General features: G+C 37.0%; 1 protein-coding gene across 10 annotated transcripts in view; it reads right to left on the bottom strand.

The window, feature by feature from the left end:
- Positions 1-22,038, bottom strand: part of ARL15 (ADP ribosylation factor like GTPase 15) — a 366,598-nt gene that overhangs the window by 259,992 nt on the left and 84,568 nt on the right. The window contains exon 1 of one of the 10 annotated variants that reach the window (XM_016142360.2): positions 13,848-14,244. The exons of the other annotated variants lie outside the window; for them this stretch is intronic. Within the exon in view, the coding sequence (XP_015997846.2) occupies positions 13,848-13,871 (24 nt within the window). The 5' untranslated portion in view covers positions 13,872-14,244. Of the gene's footprint in view, positions 1-13,847; positions 14,245-22,038 lie in introns of those variants that run through there. 10 annotated transcript variants of the gene reach the window in all.

The raw sequence follows: 22,038 nt of genomic DNA, 5'->3' as shown, positions 1-22,038 counted from the left end.
AGCTTCATGCTTTCGAAGTCTGAGGTAATCCAAAATTACAACAGACTATCTTCCTGATCTTTTAATCTTAGTAACTGGGACTCCTCAGAAAACTTCAAGCCAGAAATATAAAATCACATGCGGACTGAAATTAGGTGAGCAAGATATGTAAGTGATAAGAAATTCAAAGCAAGAAAGAATTCTCTCACAGCCCAAAACATGGGTACCAGTTAGAGTATTTGGTAAAAGACTAAATCTGTCATTTTTTGAATCACATGAATGAGGTCCCTTTAGCCCAAGTTTAACGGCTCCCATCACCTTAAGAATTTTAATGTTTTATTTTTAGACAGGCACAACAAAGGAGTATTCTCAGACTGTAGAAGAATCAAGGCAGAAAAATGGCATATTTGTAATACAGTGGCATGGTAAAAATAATAATAATAATAATAATAATAATAATAATAATAATAATATCATCTCCTCCCAAGTATATCCACACCCTAACCCCTGGAACTTGTAAATATATACATGAAAGGGGGAGGGGCGGGGCCAGGAATTAAGGTTAGACACCAGCTGACTTTAAAGAGATTATGCTGAATTAATCCAGGTGGACCTACATATTATCCAATATAATCACAATGGTCCTTAAACAGAGGAGATCAAGCAGAAGAGGAAGAATCAAAGATGGCACTATCAGAATGACTGACTAGTCATCTCTGCCTCTGATGATGAAAAGGGGCTAAAAGCCAAGAATTCAGGCAGCCTCTAGAGGCTAGAAAAGACTAGACAAATGTTTCTCCCTTAGAGCCTCCAGAAAGTAATATAGCCCTGTCGACACCTTGCTTGTATCCTAGCGAGGCTCACTTTGGACTTCCAATCTCTAGAACTGTAAAACCATAAACTCATGCTGTTTTAAACCACTAAGTATGTGGTAATTTGTTAAAGCAACAATAGAAAACAATATAAATGAGATGCTGAAAAATAAATGGAAATAGCTGTTTTTATTTTATACAAAAAACCATTTTATATGTAATTATCCTTGAAGTATTTGCAAGGGAGGGCGTTATATTTTTCATTTCTTTTTTCCTATTTTTAAGATTTTCTAAGGTCAAGTTAATATCTGTAATATCAGCTTTCATGAATGAAATCAACAGAAAAAATGTCAACATATTTCTGATTTAAAAAGCAATGTACTGGAAGTCTTAGAGAAGCAGCGGTTTTTCATGTCAAAGATGGGAAAAGTCAATGTGATAATTCCTTATTCTCTCCTATGGTTTCAGGAGGTAGGTATCTTCCATGGGCATTCGGCTCATGTGGGAACACTTCACCCAAACATCTTTAAAACAGTCCTAGGTTTTCTCCCTTACCTGGCCTCACCTTACTCTCCTGAATCTATAGCAAGCATTCCACCTCTATCCTACTCTTTACCTCTCTCTTTTTCTTTTATGTACACACACCTCTCACTTGGTATAAACCTCAGGGGACATAAATTAGCTTCAATTCTAAACCTAACAGGGTAGCATCTAACTTCTCTTAATCGACCACAAATGTCAACCATATAACACATAGCCAAGAACACAGATGGAGAAAAAAAAGGCATCCAGGTAGTCAAAAGTAGATATGCCAAAGTTTATTTACTATAAAGTTTATGTACTTTATTCATAGTAAAATTCCTCAGGCTCTTACTCCCAATCTAATGACATTCGTTTTAGATTTAATTCTAACAAATCAGGTTATCTAATTTCTTAGGCTTCAACAGATTAAAACACAAGGGTGAAAAGAACAAAAAATTAGAAATGGATACAGTCAAAAATAAAAAAGAGAGAGAGAGAGAGAGAGAAAATAGCACATTTATTGAGTATTTACCAAGAGCCAGGCCTGCATGCAACACTTTGAACACATGGTCAGAACCTTACAGAAAAGGAAGCTTTCACTGCCTGGAGCTAAACAACTTGCCCAGAATCAGAAAACGGGGATATACGCCGAGAGCGGAGAGAAAACTCGATCTTCTATCCATCTGATTCATAAACAAATTCTTTTGCCACTAAACTATATCACCTCAAAATCAACAGCAAATACTGCTTCTTGTCACTAAAGATCCGAAAAATGAATAAAAACACAAACGTGAGACTTCAGCAAGAATACCTCATAGAGGGCCACGTAAAAGCTGAAAAAATACACATGCATTACTAAAAATCTCATAAAGGCATTCCTATATAAAAGGATTTTTCCAAAAAAAAAGGTAAAATCATTCTCAAACAAATACAAAATAAACATATGTCAAAGATTCCGTCTAACTCATTAATTAATGAGGAAACCAAAAAAGGTATTAAAACCAGTTCAAAGGAAAAGTAAAAGAATCACAAACTTAATGTAGCAAAAAAAATGTTGAAATGAATGTATGACCACTGGTAAATTGAGTTCCCCAGGATGTAACTAATTTGCATCTCTATGTACAAGAATTACTCGAATTGGTTTCAATTTTCTACAAGTCAACTTCTACTTCTACAGAGTTATAAAACGGTCTCACCAAAGACAAAGACTCAGGCCCCTATGGATCAAATAATCCAGACAGGACAGCATTGCATTGAGAGAATATCTAAGTCTTTTTTGCCCATTTCAAAGTATTACATTTTTTTTTACACCAACGTGCATCACAGCACAATAATTGACACCTGTATACTATCTTCGGCATGCTCTACTTACAAAGATTAACTACATGGTAAAAACTTTTTTAAACTTTCTATCTAATTGATTTCATATGAACTTCAAATATGTAGATCTACTGTTCCCGACAATGCTGGATGTTCCACCCGCCCCCCCAGGTGGAATGTACATGACGACGGGTCCTGGATAAATGACGGAGGGGGAGGGGGTTGATGGGTAGAGAATGACCTTCTCAAGTACTTCCTAGATCACAGCTCCCTTTTCTTATCCATTAAAATAGATTCTGGACAACTGACTATTTGATACCGTTTGATTTCTCTTTAAATCAAATAATATCTTGTTCCAAATTCTTAATATAATAAGACTGTGAAAGTATAAGCAAATGTTGAGTGATTTATATGTAGTCAATTCTATGAAATTATATTTTTTGGTGATCTCCATGTCATATATACAAGCTACCACTTTTCAGCTCAGTAACACTGATTTTAAGACTCCTGAGATCATTTTAATCATGGTGCTATTTATGTATATGTGAAACCCTCGTATATGACCATTCAATACATAAATGAATGTTCCTCAGAATTGATGTGTAGACTACTGTTAGTCAATAAAGAAATCTTCAGTGATCCATAGTGAACTGAGAAAAATAAGAACATAGGGTCGCTTTTTTTTTTCTTCCATAAACTTACCTTTATTGAATCTAAAGGACTTATTTATTCAAAGATTATAATCTTGCTACTGGGGGAGGGAAAGAGTAAAAGCCTTTTCTGGCATTAAATGGACTCAGTGACAGTCCATTAAGTGTTGTTTTTCTAATGTCTTTGTTGGCAAAATAAAGCTCTACATTTGCCCCCTCCAAGGTATTTTACTTGTTTGTTTTTAATATTACAGTTCTGTGAAATCCAAAAATCTAGAAGCCACTACCTAAAGTTGAGTGGTAGGTAACAGATATATTAAGTTATATACAATTTTATTTTGAGAAATAAATCAATGTCTGTATTTGTCAAATGTTAACCAAACCAAAAGTGTTTGATTGTGATAATTATATTAGTAACAGTGAGGGTGAAAGGAAAAACCAAAGACTGAACTTTTCTATTCATATCTATAAGCACTTACAAGAAAAAAAAATCACATACCACTATGATCTATGTCAGACTCCATTCTATTCCCACAGACGACTTGCAGGAATTCTGCACTGCCCACGTTTTCAAGAACTAGGACTTCCACTTTTCTTTCTCTCTCAACACTTCTGAGAACCTAGTCTTAAACTGTCACAAATGAGCTAAGCATGGCTTTGAATGGCTCGCCAGTACCTATGTTACCTAAACATGAATTTCCATTATCCCTTTGCCAATTAAACTAACTCCAGACTGTAGCCTTCTTAAAATCCCTGACAAATTACCCAATACCCAGTCTTCTTTCTAGAAACTAACAAAAAATGCATATACCCTCAAGTTTTGAGAATGATAAAAATGTTTCACATCAAGTTTTGTACTTTTCTCACTAAATTTTCATACTTCAGTATAGAAACCAAATCAGATTTGAAAACAAGATTTAAAATTTAAAAGTTCCCTTAGTATAGTGGATCAAAGGCCATAATTAAAGCAGCAATCCTGAACATTTTGCCTGTTTTAGAGAAAGTAAAATTCCCTCAGAATCCATGTATTCATGTAGTTTGGGAAATGTTTTTCATAGAAGTACCTGAAGAAATTTAGTCATTTACTAATAATCATCTTTGCTGTTAATTCCCCTTGTGCTTTTCTAACTTCCTCAACTGCAAAGTCCTGAAAACCCCCAAGACGGCTGGGGCTGCGGTGCAGGATGCACCACTCTGGAGAAAGCACTTTCCAGGCACTTTGGGAGGATTATCGCATTTAATCCTTCCAACTCCCCTGGGAGGTATGCACTTTCATTGGCCCTCTGTGACCCTGGAGGAAGCTGCAGCTCAGATAAGTCACTTGCCCAAGATTACACAACTAAGGCCATCTGAAATTTGAACACGGTTCTAATCTGCTTTAAAATAAATAGATAGATAGATAGATACTGCCTCTTATGGAAAACAAAGGGTTAAAAAAAAAGCTATTTGATGTGGTTTAAATAGAACCAAAGTATAGGAACTGCCCTTGAGCTTAAAATATCCAGATGCCCCAGAATTACTGGCTGGCCCATCTGACAGATACTGAAGGCCAGTTCTTTGACTACAGGGTGTAATCTGGGAGTTGAGGGACACACTGCTTAAACAATTATTATACCTAAGGTTCAATGAGAAACTGAAACCTGGTATCTTGTGTATGATTTATTATTCAACGAACCTTATTTGAGTGTCGCTGTATTTAAGTAGCTGTTAAGTAACTGAAATTCTGCTATGGAGAATACATGAAAGGCATGCTCCTGTCCTCTAGGAACTTCCTTCCAGTCAAAGCTACGAACAACAAAGACGGCCTCCAGAAAAGATCATGACAGTTACCTGAGGATCACTATTAACTTCCTTGACTGTTTCCTCAAATTCCTAATTTCCTAAGAAATGGAAGGGAAGAACATGAACACTGGTGCATACTTAAAAAAATATCTAGTTGAGCAGATAAAACTGCCCACCCCATCATTTGTATTTGTTCTTTGTAGACTCTAGGTTAATAATTTCAAATTAAGAGACCTAAAGAGAAAAATTAAACAAACAAAAAAATGATGGGAGTAATAAATATTGAATTTTTACTAATTCAACTGGCCCAATGTCTAAGTCCACTTAATCCTAGCATTTATTTATCATTTATATATCATTTATGTCCAGTTACAAGACATGATGGTGGGAAAAAAAAAAAAAAACTAATTCCAGCATCTCAAATACAATAATTAAGAGTCTCCAAAGTATGCAGCTTATAAAGGGTGCCCGTAGAACCAACTTCCTTGGTGGGTGCTCTTCATTTATCTAACCAGTGACTCACCAGTGCCAAGAGGGGAACAAGGAAGTCATGCTCTCTGCCTTCACTGAAGTTATAGTCTAGAGGAGAAGTTACATACTAAACGAAGAGGAACACAAAGATTTAAAACCTAACACTGAGAAATGCTATGAAGAATAGGGTACTTTTCAAAAGTTTAACAGAGGTAACCCAATCTAGACAGAGAATTAGGAAGACAACCCTAAAAAAAAAAAGAAAAAAAAAACTTAGCTGAAAGATGAATAACAGTTAGCCAGAGAATGAGGAGAACACTGTTTCAGGGAGAAGAAACTGTCCTTGTATAAGACTTGAGAAAGAAAAGTATGTGATTTGTTAGAGAAGCTGAACAAGCCCATGCGGTGGAGAAGTAGGCACTGGGGAAAAAGGAGGATGGGACTGCAAGAAGAGGAAAGAACAGCCAAAATATAAATACACCTAAACCAAAAGTCTTCCAATGACCCGTGAAGAAGTACCTATATTCGACATTCAGATGCAGAATAATAATGATGATGATGAAGATCCAAACCCCGCATGCGAAAAAAAAAGCAATCTTTAAAAATACAATAAAATTTCAAAATTCTCAAGTGACAGCCATTTGGAACTAGAAAGGCTCATCTAGTCCAACCAGCCCCAAACCCTTCAAATGAGTTAACAGAGGAAGTCCACGCATGAGATGCTGTTATTTTCTCTTGGCCTCCTTTTTCAGAGAAGCCATGCTCCTTTACCAGGGCCGGGGGGCCCTGTCCCACAGGGTAAGACTACACAGAAACTCGAAGCCGGTGTTCAGTAGGTGGACGAGATGTGGCACACTCCCACTCCTATGGATCCTTCCAACTCAACAGGGTGTGGGTTCTCTGTATGCACAGGGAAATTAAGAGAATACTAAAAGAGTTCATCTGCACTAAAACCATTCTAAAAGAGACACTTTACTCTGCCCTCAACATTATCTCTTCCTAGAGGGTGAAAGGCACCAGCCTCTATTCAGCCTTACTTCTGTTCCATGGAATTGCTCACATTGCACATGTCCTTTCTGACCAAACTGCTGCTCAGAAGGCAAACTATAATTAGAAAAACGAGAAAAGATTCTGATTAAAGTGGCAGGTTGAACAGTCATTTAGTTCTACCTTCTCCTAAAACTTCACTAAAATGATAAAAAGGTTTGTTTGTTTGTTTGTTTTAAAAAAAGAAAAAAGACATAATGGTACTTGGACAAAGAAAATAACAATGACATTTTGGAAACTAGAAAGGAGAATGAGTGGTAACTGTGACCCAGCAGACCAGAAGTTGTATCTAAAACAACCAGAAAGGGAAAGGAGAGACCCAACACAGTTTACCTGCAGAAACCCCCAGGATGCTCAGGAATTGGGGAATCCAAAATCCCTTATAAAGGAGGGTGAAGTTGAGAGACTGGTTCAAAGGCCTTTAAAGTAGGACTTAAGAATTCTAGATCCTTTCTCCCATTTCACATAGCTGTGCAACTGGCCCTGTCCACCCTGGTGGAGGATGAGACATTTATTCACTGGAATGGACAAAACACGGTATCTGAACTGAGAATCACCAGGCACACAATACGGCAGGGTTATGTAAAGAAGAACTAAGTAAAACTATAACAGTAAATATTGAGATCTCAAGGCCCTTTTCCCCACTTACGTCCCAGAGCACTGAGGGGGCCAGGCTTATTCTCCATGTGGCAGCTTGAAAGATTCTTCTTGGGAGTATCTGACCAGCCCAGGAGAGAAAATCTAAAGATACAATCATTGGGGTCTCCTTAATAAAACAACCAAATATCACTGGGGTGAGATCCACAATAGACAATTCCCACTCACTCACACAGAATTCTGGATTGACTTTATATGCTCCACTTTAAGATACTATTAGACAGGCAAGAAACTTAACAGAGGAAACAAAGTAACTTGGGATAAACAGAGCTATGAAATAAAAACTTAAGTAAATTGATATATAACCAAGCCTAAAGTTAAAAGAAGATACTATGTTCATTAAAGAATGACAGAATAGGATGCTACAAAACAAAAAAGAGCTCTTCAGACAGGAAAAAATGGGTGAACAGAAATTTAAAACTCAATAAAAGGCTTAAAGATAAATTTAAGAAAATCTCCCAGAAAATAGAACAAAAGGACAGGACAAAGAGATGAAAAATACAAGATAAAAGTTACAAAAGTTAGAGGATCACTCCAGAAAAGTCATCAGAGAGGACAAAAACATAACTCGAGAAAGTTTCACAGAACTTAAGGATTTGAGTTTTCAAATTGAAAGGGCCTAGCACATTTAGCCACAGGAGTAGTCACACACCCAAGGAACTGTGAAATTTCAGAGGACTGGAGTTTTCAAACAGGATTAAAAACAAACAAACAACAAACAACAAAAAATCACCATTACCACCACCACCACAAAAAAACAGGTCAGATACAAAGAAATCGGGATCAAAATAACACTGTTTCTCTGGAGAGTAAAATTGGAAGCTTAGAAGCAAATGGAGCAATGTTTTCAAAACTGCGAGGAAAAATTATTACCTAACTAGAATTCTACACCAACTGGAACATCAATCATGAGTTTGATAAGCAAAGTGTCAAAAAACTGACCTCTAATGCACTCTGGAGTAAGCTAAGAAAGGAGAAGAGCTGGAAGCCTGCGGGGATCTCACAAGAGGAGAAGGGACTTCCCAGCATGATAATTCAGGGGGTCGGGGGATGACAGCCATGCAGCGGCCTGGAAAAAAACCAGACTGAAGATTGGAAACTGGGAGAAATGTCACCAAGAAGATGAGAGAATTGTATACCATACCTATTTAAAATTATTAAAAATAGGAGATTTAGACAACTGGAGGAAGATATTGGGAAATGAACTGATGAGAACAGAGCAAACCAAGTAAATGACAAAACATGACCATTATTAACCTCGGGGAAAATAGAGTTAGTTGAACGAGAAGGAAAAATAATCATAATGTGTATACTACATGACAGCTATGAATGGCATTTATAAAGGCATAAAACTGTAAACTCATGGGTCTACCCAAAATGATGAGCAGGATGAAGATGGGTAGGGAAGGTGAGGGGCTATTCTACGGGTACAGCTAAATCCTCATCTCTCGACAGATAATACCTAAAACTGAAAAAATCAAGAAGTGCCCATATAAGCACATCATTTAGAATGATAAAGGTAAATACAAAAAAAAGCGCTAAACAGTTGAAGGTGGAAATAGCCAGAGAGAGAAGTCAGAGAGAATTGGAAGAGGACAGAAGTCACCACTGATTTTCATAATTTGCTTTATAAAATTATTTGACCCTTTTAAACTATGTTCATATGTAACCTCGATAAAAATAAAAACTAAATGCTAAAAAAGCAAGCAATATGGAATAGAATTAAATATTCAATTCTTTATCCCTTATAATATTATTAGAACAATATGCATGCCTATATTTTACAGCACAGGTACTCACATTTAAAAACAAACAAAAAAAAAACATGACGATTTTGAGGCTTTCTTTGGGTGACAGCACATTTATTGAAAAAAATGTATTCACCTCAGGTCATTTGTCAGTACCTAGACAATAGCCAGACATGCTGTATAAAAAGGCTAATTTGTGAATAGTTATTGGCAAAGTCAACATTCATCCAGTCTTTTAAACAGGTGACTTTTCTTATTTTTCATCTTTTCTATGTTCATAACCCCAACTTTTTCCTTAAAGTGAAGCAGCTATCTTTTTCTTACAATTTTCTCTTTAAAATATAAAGTTACAAAGTGAGTTGGAGCATTAGAGAGTGTTAATTAGAACATACTTTCCAAAATAGCTAGATAGTGCTTTGAAAAAGGAAAAAAGGGAGTAAGTGGTAAAAATAAGATCGTCTGTTCTTTGTGTCTTAATATTTAACTTGAACACCATACCAACATTTTTATTCTTTTATGTCTTTCGTGTACATTGAAAAGCCAAAGAAGTAAACAAAACAAACATAAATCACAAAAATAAGCTTTTTGTTATTAACCAGTTCTTACTAAAAAGCAAGAAATGTCTGCATATACTCAGTAGTAAGAAATACGTGGTGACAGAAAGAAATGACTACGGGCAGTGAATATACAATGCAAAATATATATGACTTACTGTTGAATTGTACACTTGAAACTTACTGGATTAACCAATGTCACCATAATTAAAAATTAATAATAAAAAAAGGAAAAACAAAAAGTGTAGTAAGATTTTGTAACATGGGCATTGTTATAAAACTCTTCAACCAAATTAAAATTTTGTCTTTCATAAACTATAATTTTCTAAACGAGGCAAGAGAATTTTGATTAAAAGGATAATATATTGGTGTTATCCATTTTTACTGGAATCCACTCTCACTTTCCAATTCATTTATGTCTAATACTTTCTTGGAAATCTATACTTTAAAGATAGTGATTTGAAGGAACTCGATGTGCTATTTCAAAAATGTAGTGTACTGTGAAATATTTTGTATTTATCAAAATACAGTATTACAAAGTATCATCACAGAACCTAAATCCACCCAGAAGTTTCCATCCCCGAAAAACTCCTCTGCTACTGAAAAAAGATACCTGTGAATGGCGAAACTTCTGAGATATCTGGGTCTTCAATTAAAAGACCATTCCAAATAAAGTACCTTAATTGTCTAAGAGTTTTGTTGCTGTTGTTTCAGTGTTTGGATTGACTTATCTTCAAGTGGGTTCAAGGTACTCCGAAGAATCTGTCAAAGTATAAACATCTTAGAATTGGAAGAGGCCTTAAATACCATACAGTCCAATCTCCTCTCCTTGAAGATACAAAACTGGCACAGAGAACTTAACTCAGTTGACAAAAAAAACTCTGGGTTAATTCAGGGTCTCCCAGCACCCAATCTAGTGCTTTTTCTGTAATAATACATCACATGACCTGTAAAACCAGTATAATTACTATCTGAACTTTAGGCAACCAGTATGAAAATGCATATATTTTTATTAAATACTTTTTGTTTCTCTTTTTATTCAAACATAAGGGGATGTTCCGCCTTCGAGCAAAATCAAACTAGGATTCTCTTTATTGTTGAAAAGACAGACCATCTAATTATTGCTGTTACTGAAACCAGAAAAGTATTTTCAGTTTATCTTCCCATATCAGGTGACTTGTTTGCTATACTCAAAGCGGTGCATGTGGTCACAGAGTGGGTGCTATTGCCAGTTCTCTCCTGGTCCTATTCGACACTAAAGGTAACATGTTTGGGGGTTGGAAGGCACTGTTTTATCAATTAAGATTTTAAGAGCCATCAATAGACACTATTTGGCAACTGAAAGCCCTGGCAATTTTCTTTATCTGTGCTCCAGAAAGCAATTCCTTAAGAAAGATATAACACTAGAACATCGAAGAGCTGATATGAATTTTAGGTAGCACGTAAATAAAACATGTTTACATTCTCATCTGCTTAATAAATAAATAAATAAATGGCAAAGATAATCGGCAAGTTTAGGAAGGAAATAAAGGTGAGCAAACCAAGCCCTAGATGACAGCTATGTTCATCTGTGGCACTCCTGCTTAAGCAGGCAAGGGCAATTCGAAAGCGTGGAAATGCTAGGTCTGAAATCTGTTTGGGGATCTTGGTTACTGGCTGATTCCATTAGGAAAGTGTTTGGTTGCAAGTAACAGAAAAACTACTTTACGATGCTTTAAATCAGGAGGTCAACAAACTTAAAGGGCCAGAGATTAAATCTTTCAGCCTTGCCAGTCGTATAGTCTCTGTTGGAACTATTTGACGGGTCACTATGGCACAAGATCAGCCACAGACAATACGTAACAATGTATTGGCATGGCACGGCTTTGTTCCAATAACTAACCTTTTTTACAAAGAGAGGGAGCCAACCCACACATTATAATTTGCCAAACATTTGTTTATAAAAAAAAAAAAATGCCAAACCCTGGTTTAAACAAAAAGAACTTAGGTAGCAAGAAGGTTACAGCAGCTCCAAGATGTCACATCCATGTTCAAGGTGAGAGGAAGAACAATTGCAGAGTGGGGGTGGGGGAAGGCTAAATCAACCACATACAGCAAAAGTTTCCAAAAACCACATCAAGCAGACTCTGGTGTAAGATCAGAACCACGCAACACAGCCCGGGCACAAGATAAGAGTCATAAGCATCTCAGACAAATCATGATTCATTACCTATATACCTTGCTGCTTCAAATAAAACTAGCGTTCTCTTAGCAAGAGTGATAAATGGTCATTGGGTATAAAATTAAGTGTCACATTGGGCTTTGTTGTTTATATTTTCTCTGTTGGTATAATCTGCTCAAAGAAAATAAAAAGTGCTTTCTTAGCTTTGAACTAATGAGTCAAATAGAGATTGGGAAAGATAAAGTATGTTTGATGGGGGAAAATATCAAATAATAGTGAACCTTCCCCTAGCTCCCTAAAGGTAGTCATTTAATGGGAAAGCAGGGAGTAAGAAACCTGAATGGCAGTCCTGGTAACATGATTTGGGGCCCTGAGCAAAGACACTTAACCTAGCCATGCCTCTGTTTCTCCCACAGGAAAAATGAGGTTACCCAACGAGATGCTCTCCAGGGTCTAACATCCTCAAACTCTAACATCCTGTGATCTCTTTAAATACACTGTCTGATGAAACAAATACTATAAGGTAGTATAGCATAAGGTACAGTCAAAATTCCATTCTAAACATAGTAAAGTCCAACGGGGAAGATTCTCAGAGTAAAGTCTTAAACTAAAGAAGTAAAAGGATTTTATTCAAATAACTTTTCACACATTGCTATAAGACCGGCATTCCATTCATCCCTTCCAATTTCTAAGAAAATACACGTGTAAGAAGGGTAGTTAACTTTTTTAAAACACTATAAACGTGTCTTGTAAAAATTATACTGTTTCTTATAACAAACTTAAAATAGTTCTCAAGTCCAAAATGGTAACTGTTCTAGCTAGACTCCTACCTGAGGATGCTCCCTGGTCACCTGCTCCATCACCACGACCCCGACGAAGCAGTGCACAAAGTAAGCTGGTAGTAATTAGATTTACTTTTGAAATACTGCTCAAACGACCACCCTTTTAACGATGATTTAGAAATTAATCAGAAACAACGTAAAAATCACTACAGTTCCTTAAGGAATATGCTTTGTGAGAGAAATCCAAACGAATAACTCTTTTAGCAATATGAACTAAACAGAAAGAAAAGAGAAGTAGGAAGAGAGAGGGGAGAGGAAAAGGGAGCTTTGAAGGAAAACTGTTTAGCAAAAATTTCCATCATTTTCTGGGAAATCCTCTAGTTTTATATTCGCATAACGGAAATCATCAAATTATTTTCAATAAACTGGTGATAATTCATTTAAAAAATACACCCCAAACTAAGTGAATGCTCTAACAATCAAATAAATTAATGTGGAAAATTATTTCAAATTAGCACATTTAATTCAATGCTTAGACTTGAAAAAAGGCAAAACTGAAAATCCATTACTTTTTTATATGAAATGTAATTTGTAAATATTTCATTTATTTGAGTATCAGTATCTGATACTCAAAATGATCAACATAACAATCTTTTTTGGTTATAGCTGTTAAAATACACTTATCACTAAATCTGAACACACTAAATTTGAGCATGAAGCCTTTAAAAACATAAAAGCCCAAAAGGAGAGTCTGTCAAATGATTACTGTATGGCAAGAGCAAAAACGAATGCCAGGACAGGGAGAAGGAAGGAAGGAAGTCGGGGGAGGGGGGAGGAAGGGAGAGAGGGGAACACCGCCACAAGAAGAGACCCAGAGACCCAGGAGCTACTGGAGGTGAGCGGGAAGCCTTTAGCCCAGCGCACACTTAACAGGGAATGCTTTATTCAGTAATGAATATCACTTCAGGCCTGCTGCCGGAGTGGATAAGATAGCCTGTGAGTGAGAATTCTGCGAGGCTTCTGTCCTGTAACAGAACAGGCAGCAGTTCTCAGTCCCGACATACCAAAGGGGTTAGCAGACATTTCCCCAAATGCCCACTCTCAGACAGATGAAAGAACTTCCCCTAAAAATGCTGGAGCTTTTCACCTCCGCAAAGCCTGTTTCCCTCTATGTCGTCTGCCATGGCCGTCTTCGGAGTTTTCCTCAACCCTGAGCCTCTTTCCAACAGGAAAACACACTTTCAGACGTGCCTCAGCATGTGTAGGATGGGATCGACCCACAGTACTCAAACTGCTTCGGACGAAAATGTGCAGTACACAACACTTACCCCACTTGTGCAGAAAGACACCCACGAAGTTTACCTTGAAATGTCCTGAGCACTCCATGTGGGCATTTCCATCCTCCCAGCTTCAAAACATCAGTGACTGAGAATTTAAGAGGGTTTGGGTCATATTTATTTATTTATTTACATTAAACACTCATGTCTCTCACTTTCCACGCAGGAACAGGCGACTCTTGCATAGCATAGTAGCTGTGACCCCACATTGGAAGGAGGTATGATCAAAGGCAGCCTGGCCAGACTTGGGAAAACATTTCCACTGAGAATGGACACACTGCCTGTCAAAAGGTTATTCCCACCGCGATGGGGCAGCAGATCACATTACTCCAGGGGAACAACATGAAAGGGCAAAATCTGGCCATAGTCACCCACATACATGTTTTTCTTTCCAACAAGGGCAAATGGGAGACACCAACCCGAACAGAACATCCTTCTTATCACTTGAGCCTGGGTGGGGGTGGGGGTGGGGGTGGGGGGGCCTTCCCCTAATCAATACAGCTCTTAAGCTGCAGCCACTGTTTAATTCCTTTTCTATTTTTCTTTTCATTCAGAAACAGCTCACATTCAGCAAGAGTTTTCTGTCTTAAACTTTTTTTTTTTTTTTTTTTAAATCCGAGCAATCACAAGCTATATTCTGTGGAAGACAAAATAACTTTGGAGGCGTAAATCTTAATGTCAATGACAGGAAGGCTTTGGTGAACCATTACCATAAATCTGACAAACGCTAATTTGATGGGTGGCTGTATCTGTCTGCTGCACGGCCAGTCTAGACAGTCTATTGAGAAATCCTAAAACACAACTGTTTGTTCCCTGTAACACCATCTGGATATGGCAATAAGCGCCGACCCAGCGCCATTCACACATGGATCAAAGCACATGCTAATGCTATCATGAAGTCATACACATAAAAAATTCAATCTGAGAACTCGAAGCAATTTTCCTAAGTCTTCAGTGAAGAAACCCCAGACTTAGTGCGACTCAAGCTAAGTGCATGAAGGGGGGAGAGGGGGGAAAAAAGGAACCGAATATTTAATGAGCTTGGGCTTCCAGAGGAATGTAAGGCCACCCATTGTATTGGAAAAGGCTCATGTCACACTTCAGTCATGGTGCCCGTCAGGGTGCCCCTTTACAAAAATTGATCTGAGGACCTTTGTAATTACCTGTTTCAGCTGGGGAAGGGGAGGCGGGGCACGGCGGATTCATGACAAGAAATAAAAGAAGGGTCCAAGGTGTAAATCTAACATTATATTACATTGGTCTGAACTGGCAGAAATGTTCAATATTGCACACAATATTAAAAACCTTTCTCATTAAACAGTACTGTGGCATTAGATCAAAGAATCAAGGGCCTCCTATTGAACTCCTTTAAATATTACAAACATAAGAGCAAGTCTGGCTGTGCATAAAATAGAAACAAAGCCAATTTTTTTTTTTTTTTTTTTTTTGGTCCACCCTCATCCTATAGCTAGCTGGAGAGAAACATTGCTTGAGAAATCCCTATTGCAAGTCAAATGGGAAAAATCCTGACTTCTCTCAAGGTATTTAACAAGGAGAAATGAATAGGGTCTCTATGAATTCGCTTTGACAGAGAATTTCATGTCATATATTACTCCTTCAAAACTTTAAGCTGCTCTTTCAAAATGTATCACTCAGAAGTATCACTTCAATTGCAAACCTTACAGGCACTGTTTAATCCTCACCTCCCTGTGAGTCCAACTCCCAGGGAGATAGGCAGTTCTTCCTATAGCCACTGTTTCACACCACTGTGTACTACTGTAAAAAACTTTATTAGCTTCTTGGCTGGCTGGTATCGGATGGAGGAACATAACTAAAACTAGCTTATGATTTTGTTATTATTACATTTATCTCTGTTTGCTGAGAAACTAAATACATTGTCCCCAATTTTCATATACTCTAGCATAAGCTTCCTATAACTTCCCATCAACATATTTTAATTTACAGGGATTATAACTGTTACTATACCATGTGTTTGTGTGCGCGCACACACACACATATAAATGAACCTTTAAAATGTGTGAAGCATGCCATAGGGCTAAAAGATAATAATGAAACTTATCGGGAATTGGATGCTATCACTAGGTGCTTCAGCTATCACATATTGTGGCTTAAGTTGCAAATTTCAAGTTCATGTAGTAGTTAAGAGGACTGGTAAGTCCACGCAAGCTAAGCATAAAACGATAACGGAAACAGAAGCCTTGTCCTCAGCAGCACACAGACGTTCTCTCTCTCTCTCCTCTACCTGCTAAAGCCTTTAAAGGTAACAAAGAATAAAACATTACAGTCCAGTTCTTAAAATATCTTAAAGTTAAAAAAAATAGCTCCACAATCAATCACTTTATACTTCCAGACACAAATTCAGTTCTAAAAATGAGAAAATATAAAACAATTAAGCCATAGTTTTCTAAAAATTTATTCAATCCGAAAATAAGACTTTTCTCAAAGTAGTTCACAAAAAAATATCATTTCATTCTTTTCAAGTGGAATATTAGTAATGTAGTGGTTTTGTTTAAAAAAGGAAAAACTACCTAATTTCGCTCTCTTGTAGTATATGAACTCTTTCCTAAAAATACCTTAAAATAAAAAAAGTTCACAAAACATATTAAATGCCAATTGACTATGAAGTTTCCATTCTAAATGATGATCATATATTATTCTATATTCAACCTACGACAGTTAATTATTACAACATAATCTGGATCACAAAGAAAAATCAGAGCGCAGCCTATTTTTCTATACTGCACGTTTCTGAAATAAGGGACCTGCAAAAACCTAATATAAGGTAACCTACCCATCCTCGAGGATAGCCTTTTCCCTGAACTTCCAAACCAATAAAAACTATAAAGGTATTAGCTATTTTGGTCTACCAGTTAGTATGCATCAAGTATTTTAGCAAGATTTAAAAGTATTTCATTTGCAAGGCATATATCTAGATCCATAGGAATAAAAAGAAATAACATGTATACACAAATGCACAATTCGGATGATCGCTATAATGATCAGCTGTTACCCTAGCTAGAATTAAGGGCGAAAATCGAGACAAATAAGTGAAAAATTATAATCCTCCTTGTTAACTATTTTATACATTTATATAAACTGTTTTTACAAATATGATTAAAACCCTATATGCCAATTCCCCATGTAAGACTGACTAAATTACAACTGATAATCATGTTGTCTGCCAGTAATGGCTTTCTTTCAGGCTGTGGCTATAATTCTGTAAGTTTAAAAGGAAAAAAAGAATCACCCAAACATTGCTTAATGTAGCTAATCAAGCATTTTCAAAATTAGACTGAGGATGAAATAAATGTCAGGCAGTATTTGAAGTGATTTAAAAATGTTGTAGTGGAACATTACTGCCATCTACTGATGACTACTTAACAGTGCCACTAGAATGGACTGTCCCCAAGAGCAGCCTCCCATTACAGCTGACCAAAGGAAGCCTTCCTTCAGAGACACTTTGTGCAGCAAACCAAACAGAAATCAGAAAAGTCAGATCACTCAGTTTTACTTCTGACTTTAAAACATAGCATATTTTCTTTTTCGTTTCAATGCATAAAGGAGTGATTCTTTTTAAGTTTTGAAATTTTAAACTATAGTGACCCACACACTAGTTACTGGTAACTAATATCCAGCCAAGAAGATGGTCGTGCCTATAGCTATGGAATGCTCATGCTCCTATGGATGATTCTCTCTCTTATTCCTTATGTAGAACTATGACAGACTTATCTTCCGAAGAAAACAGTGCACAAACCAGCATAAGCTGGGTGCCAGCATTCATGTCAATCATAAAAGCATTCCACCAAGAAATCACTTTACTCGAGGTCACTGTAGGTCCAAGGCTGGATTCCTGTCGTAGGGTAAAAACCCCTCAGGGAGGGGGCACAGTGCGCAAGTCAGAGCACACACTGAACTCCTAGATGGACAGAGCTAAATCAAAATCTATGTGTATCAGGTAAGACTTTAACAGCACCCCCAGGATGGAAAAGGTTTTGCACACCTTTTTAAATACCCGAGGAGATATATAGATATTTTAAACAAGTTCTAATAACTACAATTTTTTAGTAGTTTAGAAGTAGATTGTAAGTGGGAAAATGCACAATATGAGGATCCTTTAAAGAAGCTTGGACCCGTGTGAGGCAGCAACTCAACGGGACGGCGAATCTTCTATCAATGTACATGGACGCTTCGTTCCATTAACGACTGCTAAAACATATACAATTACAGGCTATAGATTTTAATATTTTACAGAAAAAACTGCTACTGCTTTTTTCTTCCTCCTTTTTAAAGACAGTAATCTGAAAACACAGATTACAGACACAAAACCTGTAAATGACAGATTTTGAAAAGGATTTAGTCTCCACTAACATAGCCCTTTTAGGCCACATAATTGCAGAACTCCAAAGGACCACAAAATAAACTGAAAACCCCAGACATAAAGAGATCCACTTATTAATTAAAAGCAGCTCTCTTGCGCTATTAAAATAAGGTTGGCCATGCATACTTTATTGCTGTCACAGTCTCAGATGAGGCATTATTCAAAACACATAAAAGTAAAGTTGAATAGTTCTCTATGTAAGGAACAGAGTTAAGTCATGTCTGCTAGCACAAAACTGTTTTTGCAAAGAAGCTGTAGATAGAGGCTCAGAGTGGAACAACAAAAAAAGACTACATCGAATCTCCAATTCAATTCTCCCCTTCGGTAGAAGCAGTGGAGTGCTGCAGACAACAGGGGCTGAACCAGGAAGACCTGAAACTTCTCCTATTTTTAAAACTCGAACTTGGGAACCAAAACGAGAACCACAAAAGAAAAAAGAGGGGAACTAATGTTTTTAATTATATATTAGTTGAATATAAATTATTTGGGGGCTTTTTGTAAGTCTGGGTTTTCTTTTTAAACCAATACAGTCTATATCATCCCAGCTATCTGTGAAAGAAAAAAAAAAAAAAAAAAGGCCATCGTCACAAAAAGAAAGGGGAGGAAAGCAAAGCACGGGGGGGCGGGGGAGAGAAAATGAAAAAGAATGATTAAGAATTTCCAAAAATTGCAATTCGAAATAGTATGGCCGAAAATTCATTCTGCATATCTACTGTTCATTCAAAGCTAGCAAACCATCTAGCAAAATCAAGAACTTATAACAGAAAATTAGTCCTCCCATAGTTAATACTGATTTCTCCATGAGAAGGATAACTTGTCGGGTATCTTGGAGGAATAATACCTTTCTCTGCAGTGCCCTCACTGCACATCAGAGTATACCAAAATCACTTATGATCTTTAAAAGTATGGAAAGGAAAAATTCCTATAACGAATGATCCGAATAAAAAAAAAAATTATCACCTTATTTTATGGCATACTAAAAGTCACGTAACTACTTCGACTGTATGGTAACTACCATATAATTACAGTGCCTAGTTATTTATGTCTCACGGATTATATGGTACTAAAGCAAGTTACCTGTTACCATGTGTAGACATTTGTCGTCAGCAGATGTGGAAAGTAGTTTACTATAAAGGTCAAAATCGGCTTAGAAATTGACCCAGTTTATGAACATGGTTTCTTTATCTTCCCCTTTCTTCCATTTTGTCCGTCTTTGCTTTGGATGAAAGAAAGAAAAATAGGGAGAAGCTCTCCAGGAGATATATTTCTATGCAGAGTCGACAGTTGAACTTTTTTTTTTTCCAATGAACTTTATTCTGCTGGTTTTTCCCCCAGAGCACATCTGTCCTCGCTGAAGTTTCTGTTTGACATGTTTCGTTACCTTGAAATATTCTGGCATGGAGTTTAGATATTAGTGGCCTTAAGTTAGATAGAAACTTTCTTCTTGTTTAATTTTTAAATACAATCGTCAGGAACCTTTACCCCCACCCCACATTTCAAGTTCTCAAGGTATAACACTTCGAGGAGCAGAGGATCATTCGGACACAGCGTGCTAGCTCCACTCGGCTACACGTTTGTGAACCAGCGTAATTCAGTGGGGCTCACTCTGCAACTACACAAAAGAGTGAGACTATTTTATTTCTCTCTAAAATTAGCAATGGCCCACAGAAAGAGATAAGAAACAATGCCCATCATATAATTTATTTTTCTTTATTTAGTTCTGAAAACAAATGGTGGCCAATAAACTGTGGTCCGCGTATCCTGCTTTGGTGAGACCCACAGCTCCGACTCCAGCCCCAGCATGAAGACTGATAAGTCCTAGGAGTGAAATCAGTACACCATTTTCCCCCTTTGATTCTGAACAAAATCGCAGAATTTAGTGCAGTGCAGAGCACTCTCCACCTGCGTCTCCCAAATCTGATGTTTTCTTCCTGCTGATAGTCTAATTTGTTTCCCCAAATTACCATATAAAAGAATCTCTACCTTTATCTTCATTTTGTATCACAGTTTAGATATAAATGAGAATTTTGTGTTCACTTTAAATTTCCTTGTTTAGTAACGCTAAGACCTAAACTATGTACCTCAAGAGCTGTGGTGCATTTTGTGCAGGTCAGAAGACAAGTATTATGGAAATGAAATGATTTTATGATAACTTTGCTCAAGTGGGGGTTTTACACAGGGGCTTTCCTGGGAAGATATCCAGGCAAACTATGTCCAAAGCCCGGAATGAAGGGAAAATTCACCTTGATGCAACATAGTCGAAGAGGGATTTGCTGATTTGTCATTTTAAATGAAACACAAACTTCACTTCTAGTCCAGTTAAAGAGAGCATTCCTTTGTCCTCTTACTTAAGGGATCTTTCTTTCCCTTCCTTTCTTTCTTTCGAATCTTAAAATTGAAAGCCACTCAAGTAAGAAGCTGGCGTGCTTATTATACACATGCCCCATGTGCACATACACACAATATGCACACACATATGCACGCACACCCCCATCCTCAAATAAGGGTTAATAAGAGTCCAGCTGGTCTAAGAGAAAACATATCCAAAACAATCTCACTCTTCTTAAGCATGAATTTCACACAAAGAAGTAGATATAAACAAACCACATTTAATAAGAATAAATAAAATCTCTGTCAAGCTTACAAGACCAGAAGTAATTTTTATGTTATTTGGCTAGAAACACACACACACACACACACACACACACACACACACACACACACTCCCTCCTTAGTAAGGGTTTTTCGTTTGTAAGTTTGGAACAATTCTGAACAATAAAAAGGCAGGAAAAATTCAAGTGACTTGGAAAACATTCCTCTTGTGTCAAATAAGCAAAACCAAAATTAATTCTAAAAGCAAATTTTAAATACTAGAGGATGAGAAGTAAAAATGAGTCAAGCTGAACTGAATCCTGAAAGGATAAGTGAGCAAGTTTCCCTTTAACCCCAATGGTTCTCGCATTTCTCAGAGGCACAATCAGATACTTGAGCTTTCCTTTGAGCAAAATTTTAATCTTAAAGACACAGCATAATTAAGTCAGCTCCTTGGCATTTTATTCAAAAAATGATACTGATTTTTGTCAATTAAAAGATTAAAAATATAATTCCGCAATGGAGTGGCACCTCGCTTCAAAAAATAAAAAATAAGTCCCCCAAATCCTCAAAACTGATGTTCAGCTTACTAAATTATTTGGCTAGGGCTCACCCCATAAAAAACAACACACAATTAAAAAAAATAAAAACTAGTTAAGCTCCCTATTTGGACACTATAGTGCTGGTTCTACACAGTGTTCTAGGAGCTTCTCATCTAAGTTAACACTGACACTGCTGGTCAGTAAGAAAACAAAGCTATGTGTGTCTTCCAAGCATGTAAAAGCATCACCTTGGATGGTACTAAAGTATTTGTACTGTTTGAAGGTAGGGGATGGAGTGCGGGGAGGAACAGGGATCAATGCTCCTTCTTTCCCACTCCGCCCACTTACCTTCTCTTTCTTACCTTCCTAAGAGGAGCAGCAGCAGGAAACTTTTCACCTGCCCATTCATAGTGAGATAAACCTGGAGGGTACTAGTAGAAATGGGAAAACCTTTCCCCATTCTTTATCTCAAGCCTAGGTACAGTTCATGAGAGAAGACACACCACCTGAGAGTCAAGCTGGGCCTTGAAATGATCACACATCTTATCAAAAGACAGTGATTGTGGCATGGCATATGTCCTCCATCCTCTTCTCATAAGAGTAAATCACCTCCCACCATTTTAAAGAACTACCTGATTTTTAAATTAAAATTTAAATTATTTAAAAATATTATAATCAAATCC

The sequence above is a fragment of the Rousettus aegyptiacus genome, unplaced genomic scaffold, assembly GCF_014176215.1.
Source record: "Rousettus aegyptiacus isolate mRouAeg1 unplaced genomic scaffold, mRouAeg1.p scaffold_m13_p_8, whole genome shotgun sequence".
NCBI lineage: Eukaryota > Metazoa > Chordata > Mammalia > Chiroptera > Pteropodidae > Rousettus > Rousettus aegyptiacus.
This window is presented reverse-complemented; position numbering and strand designations above follow the sequence as displayed.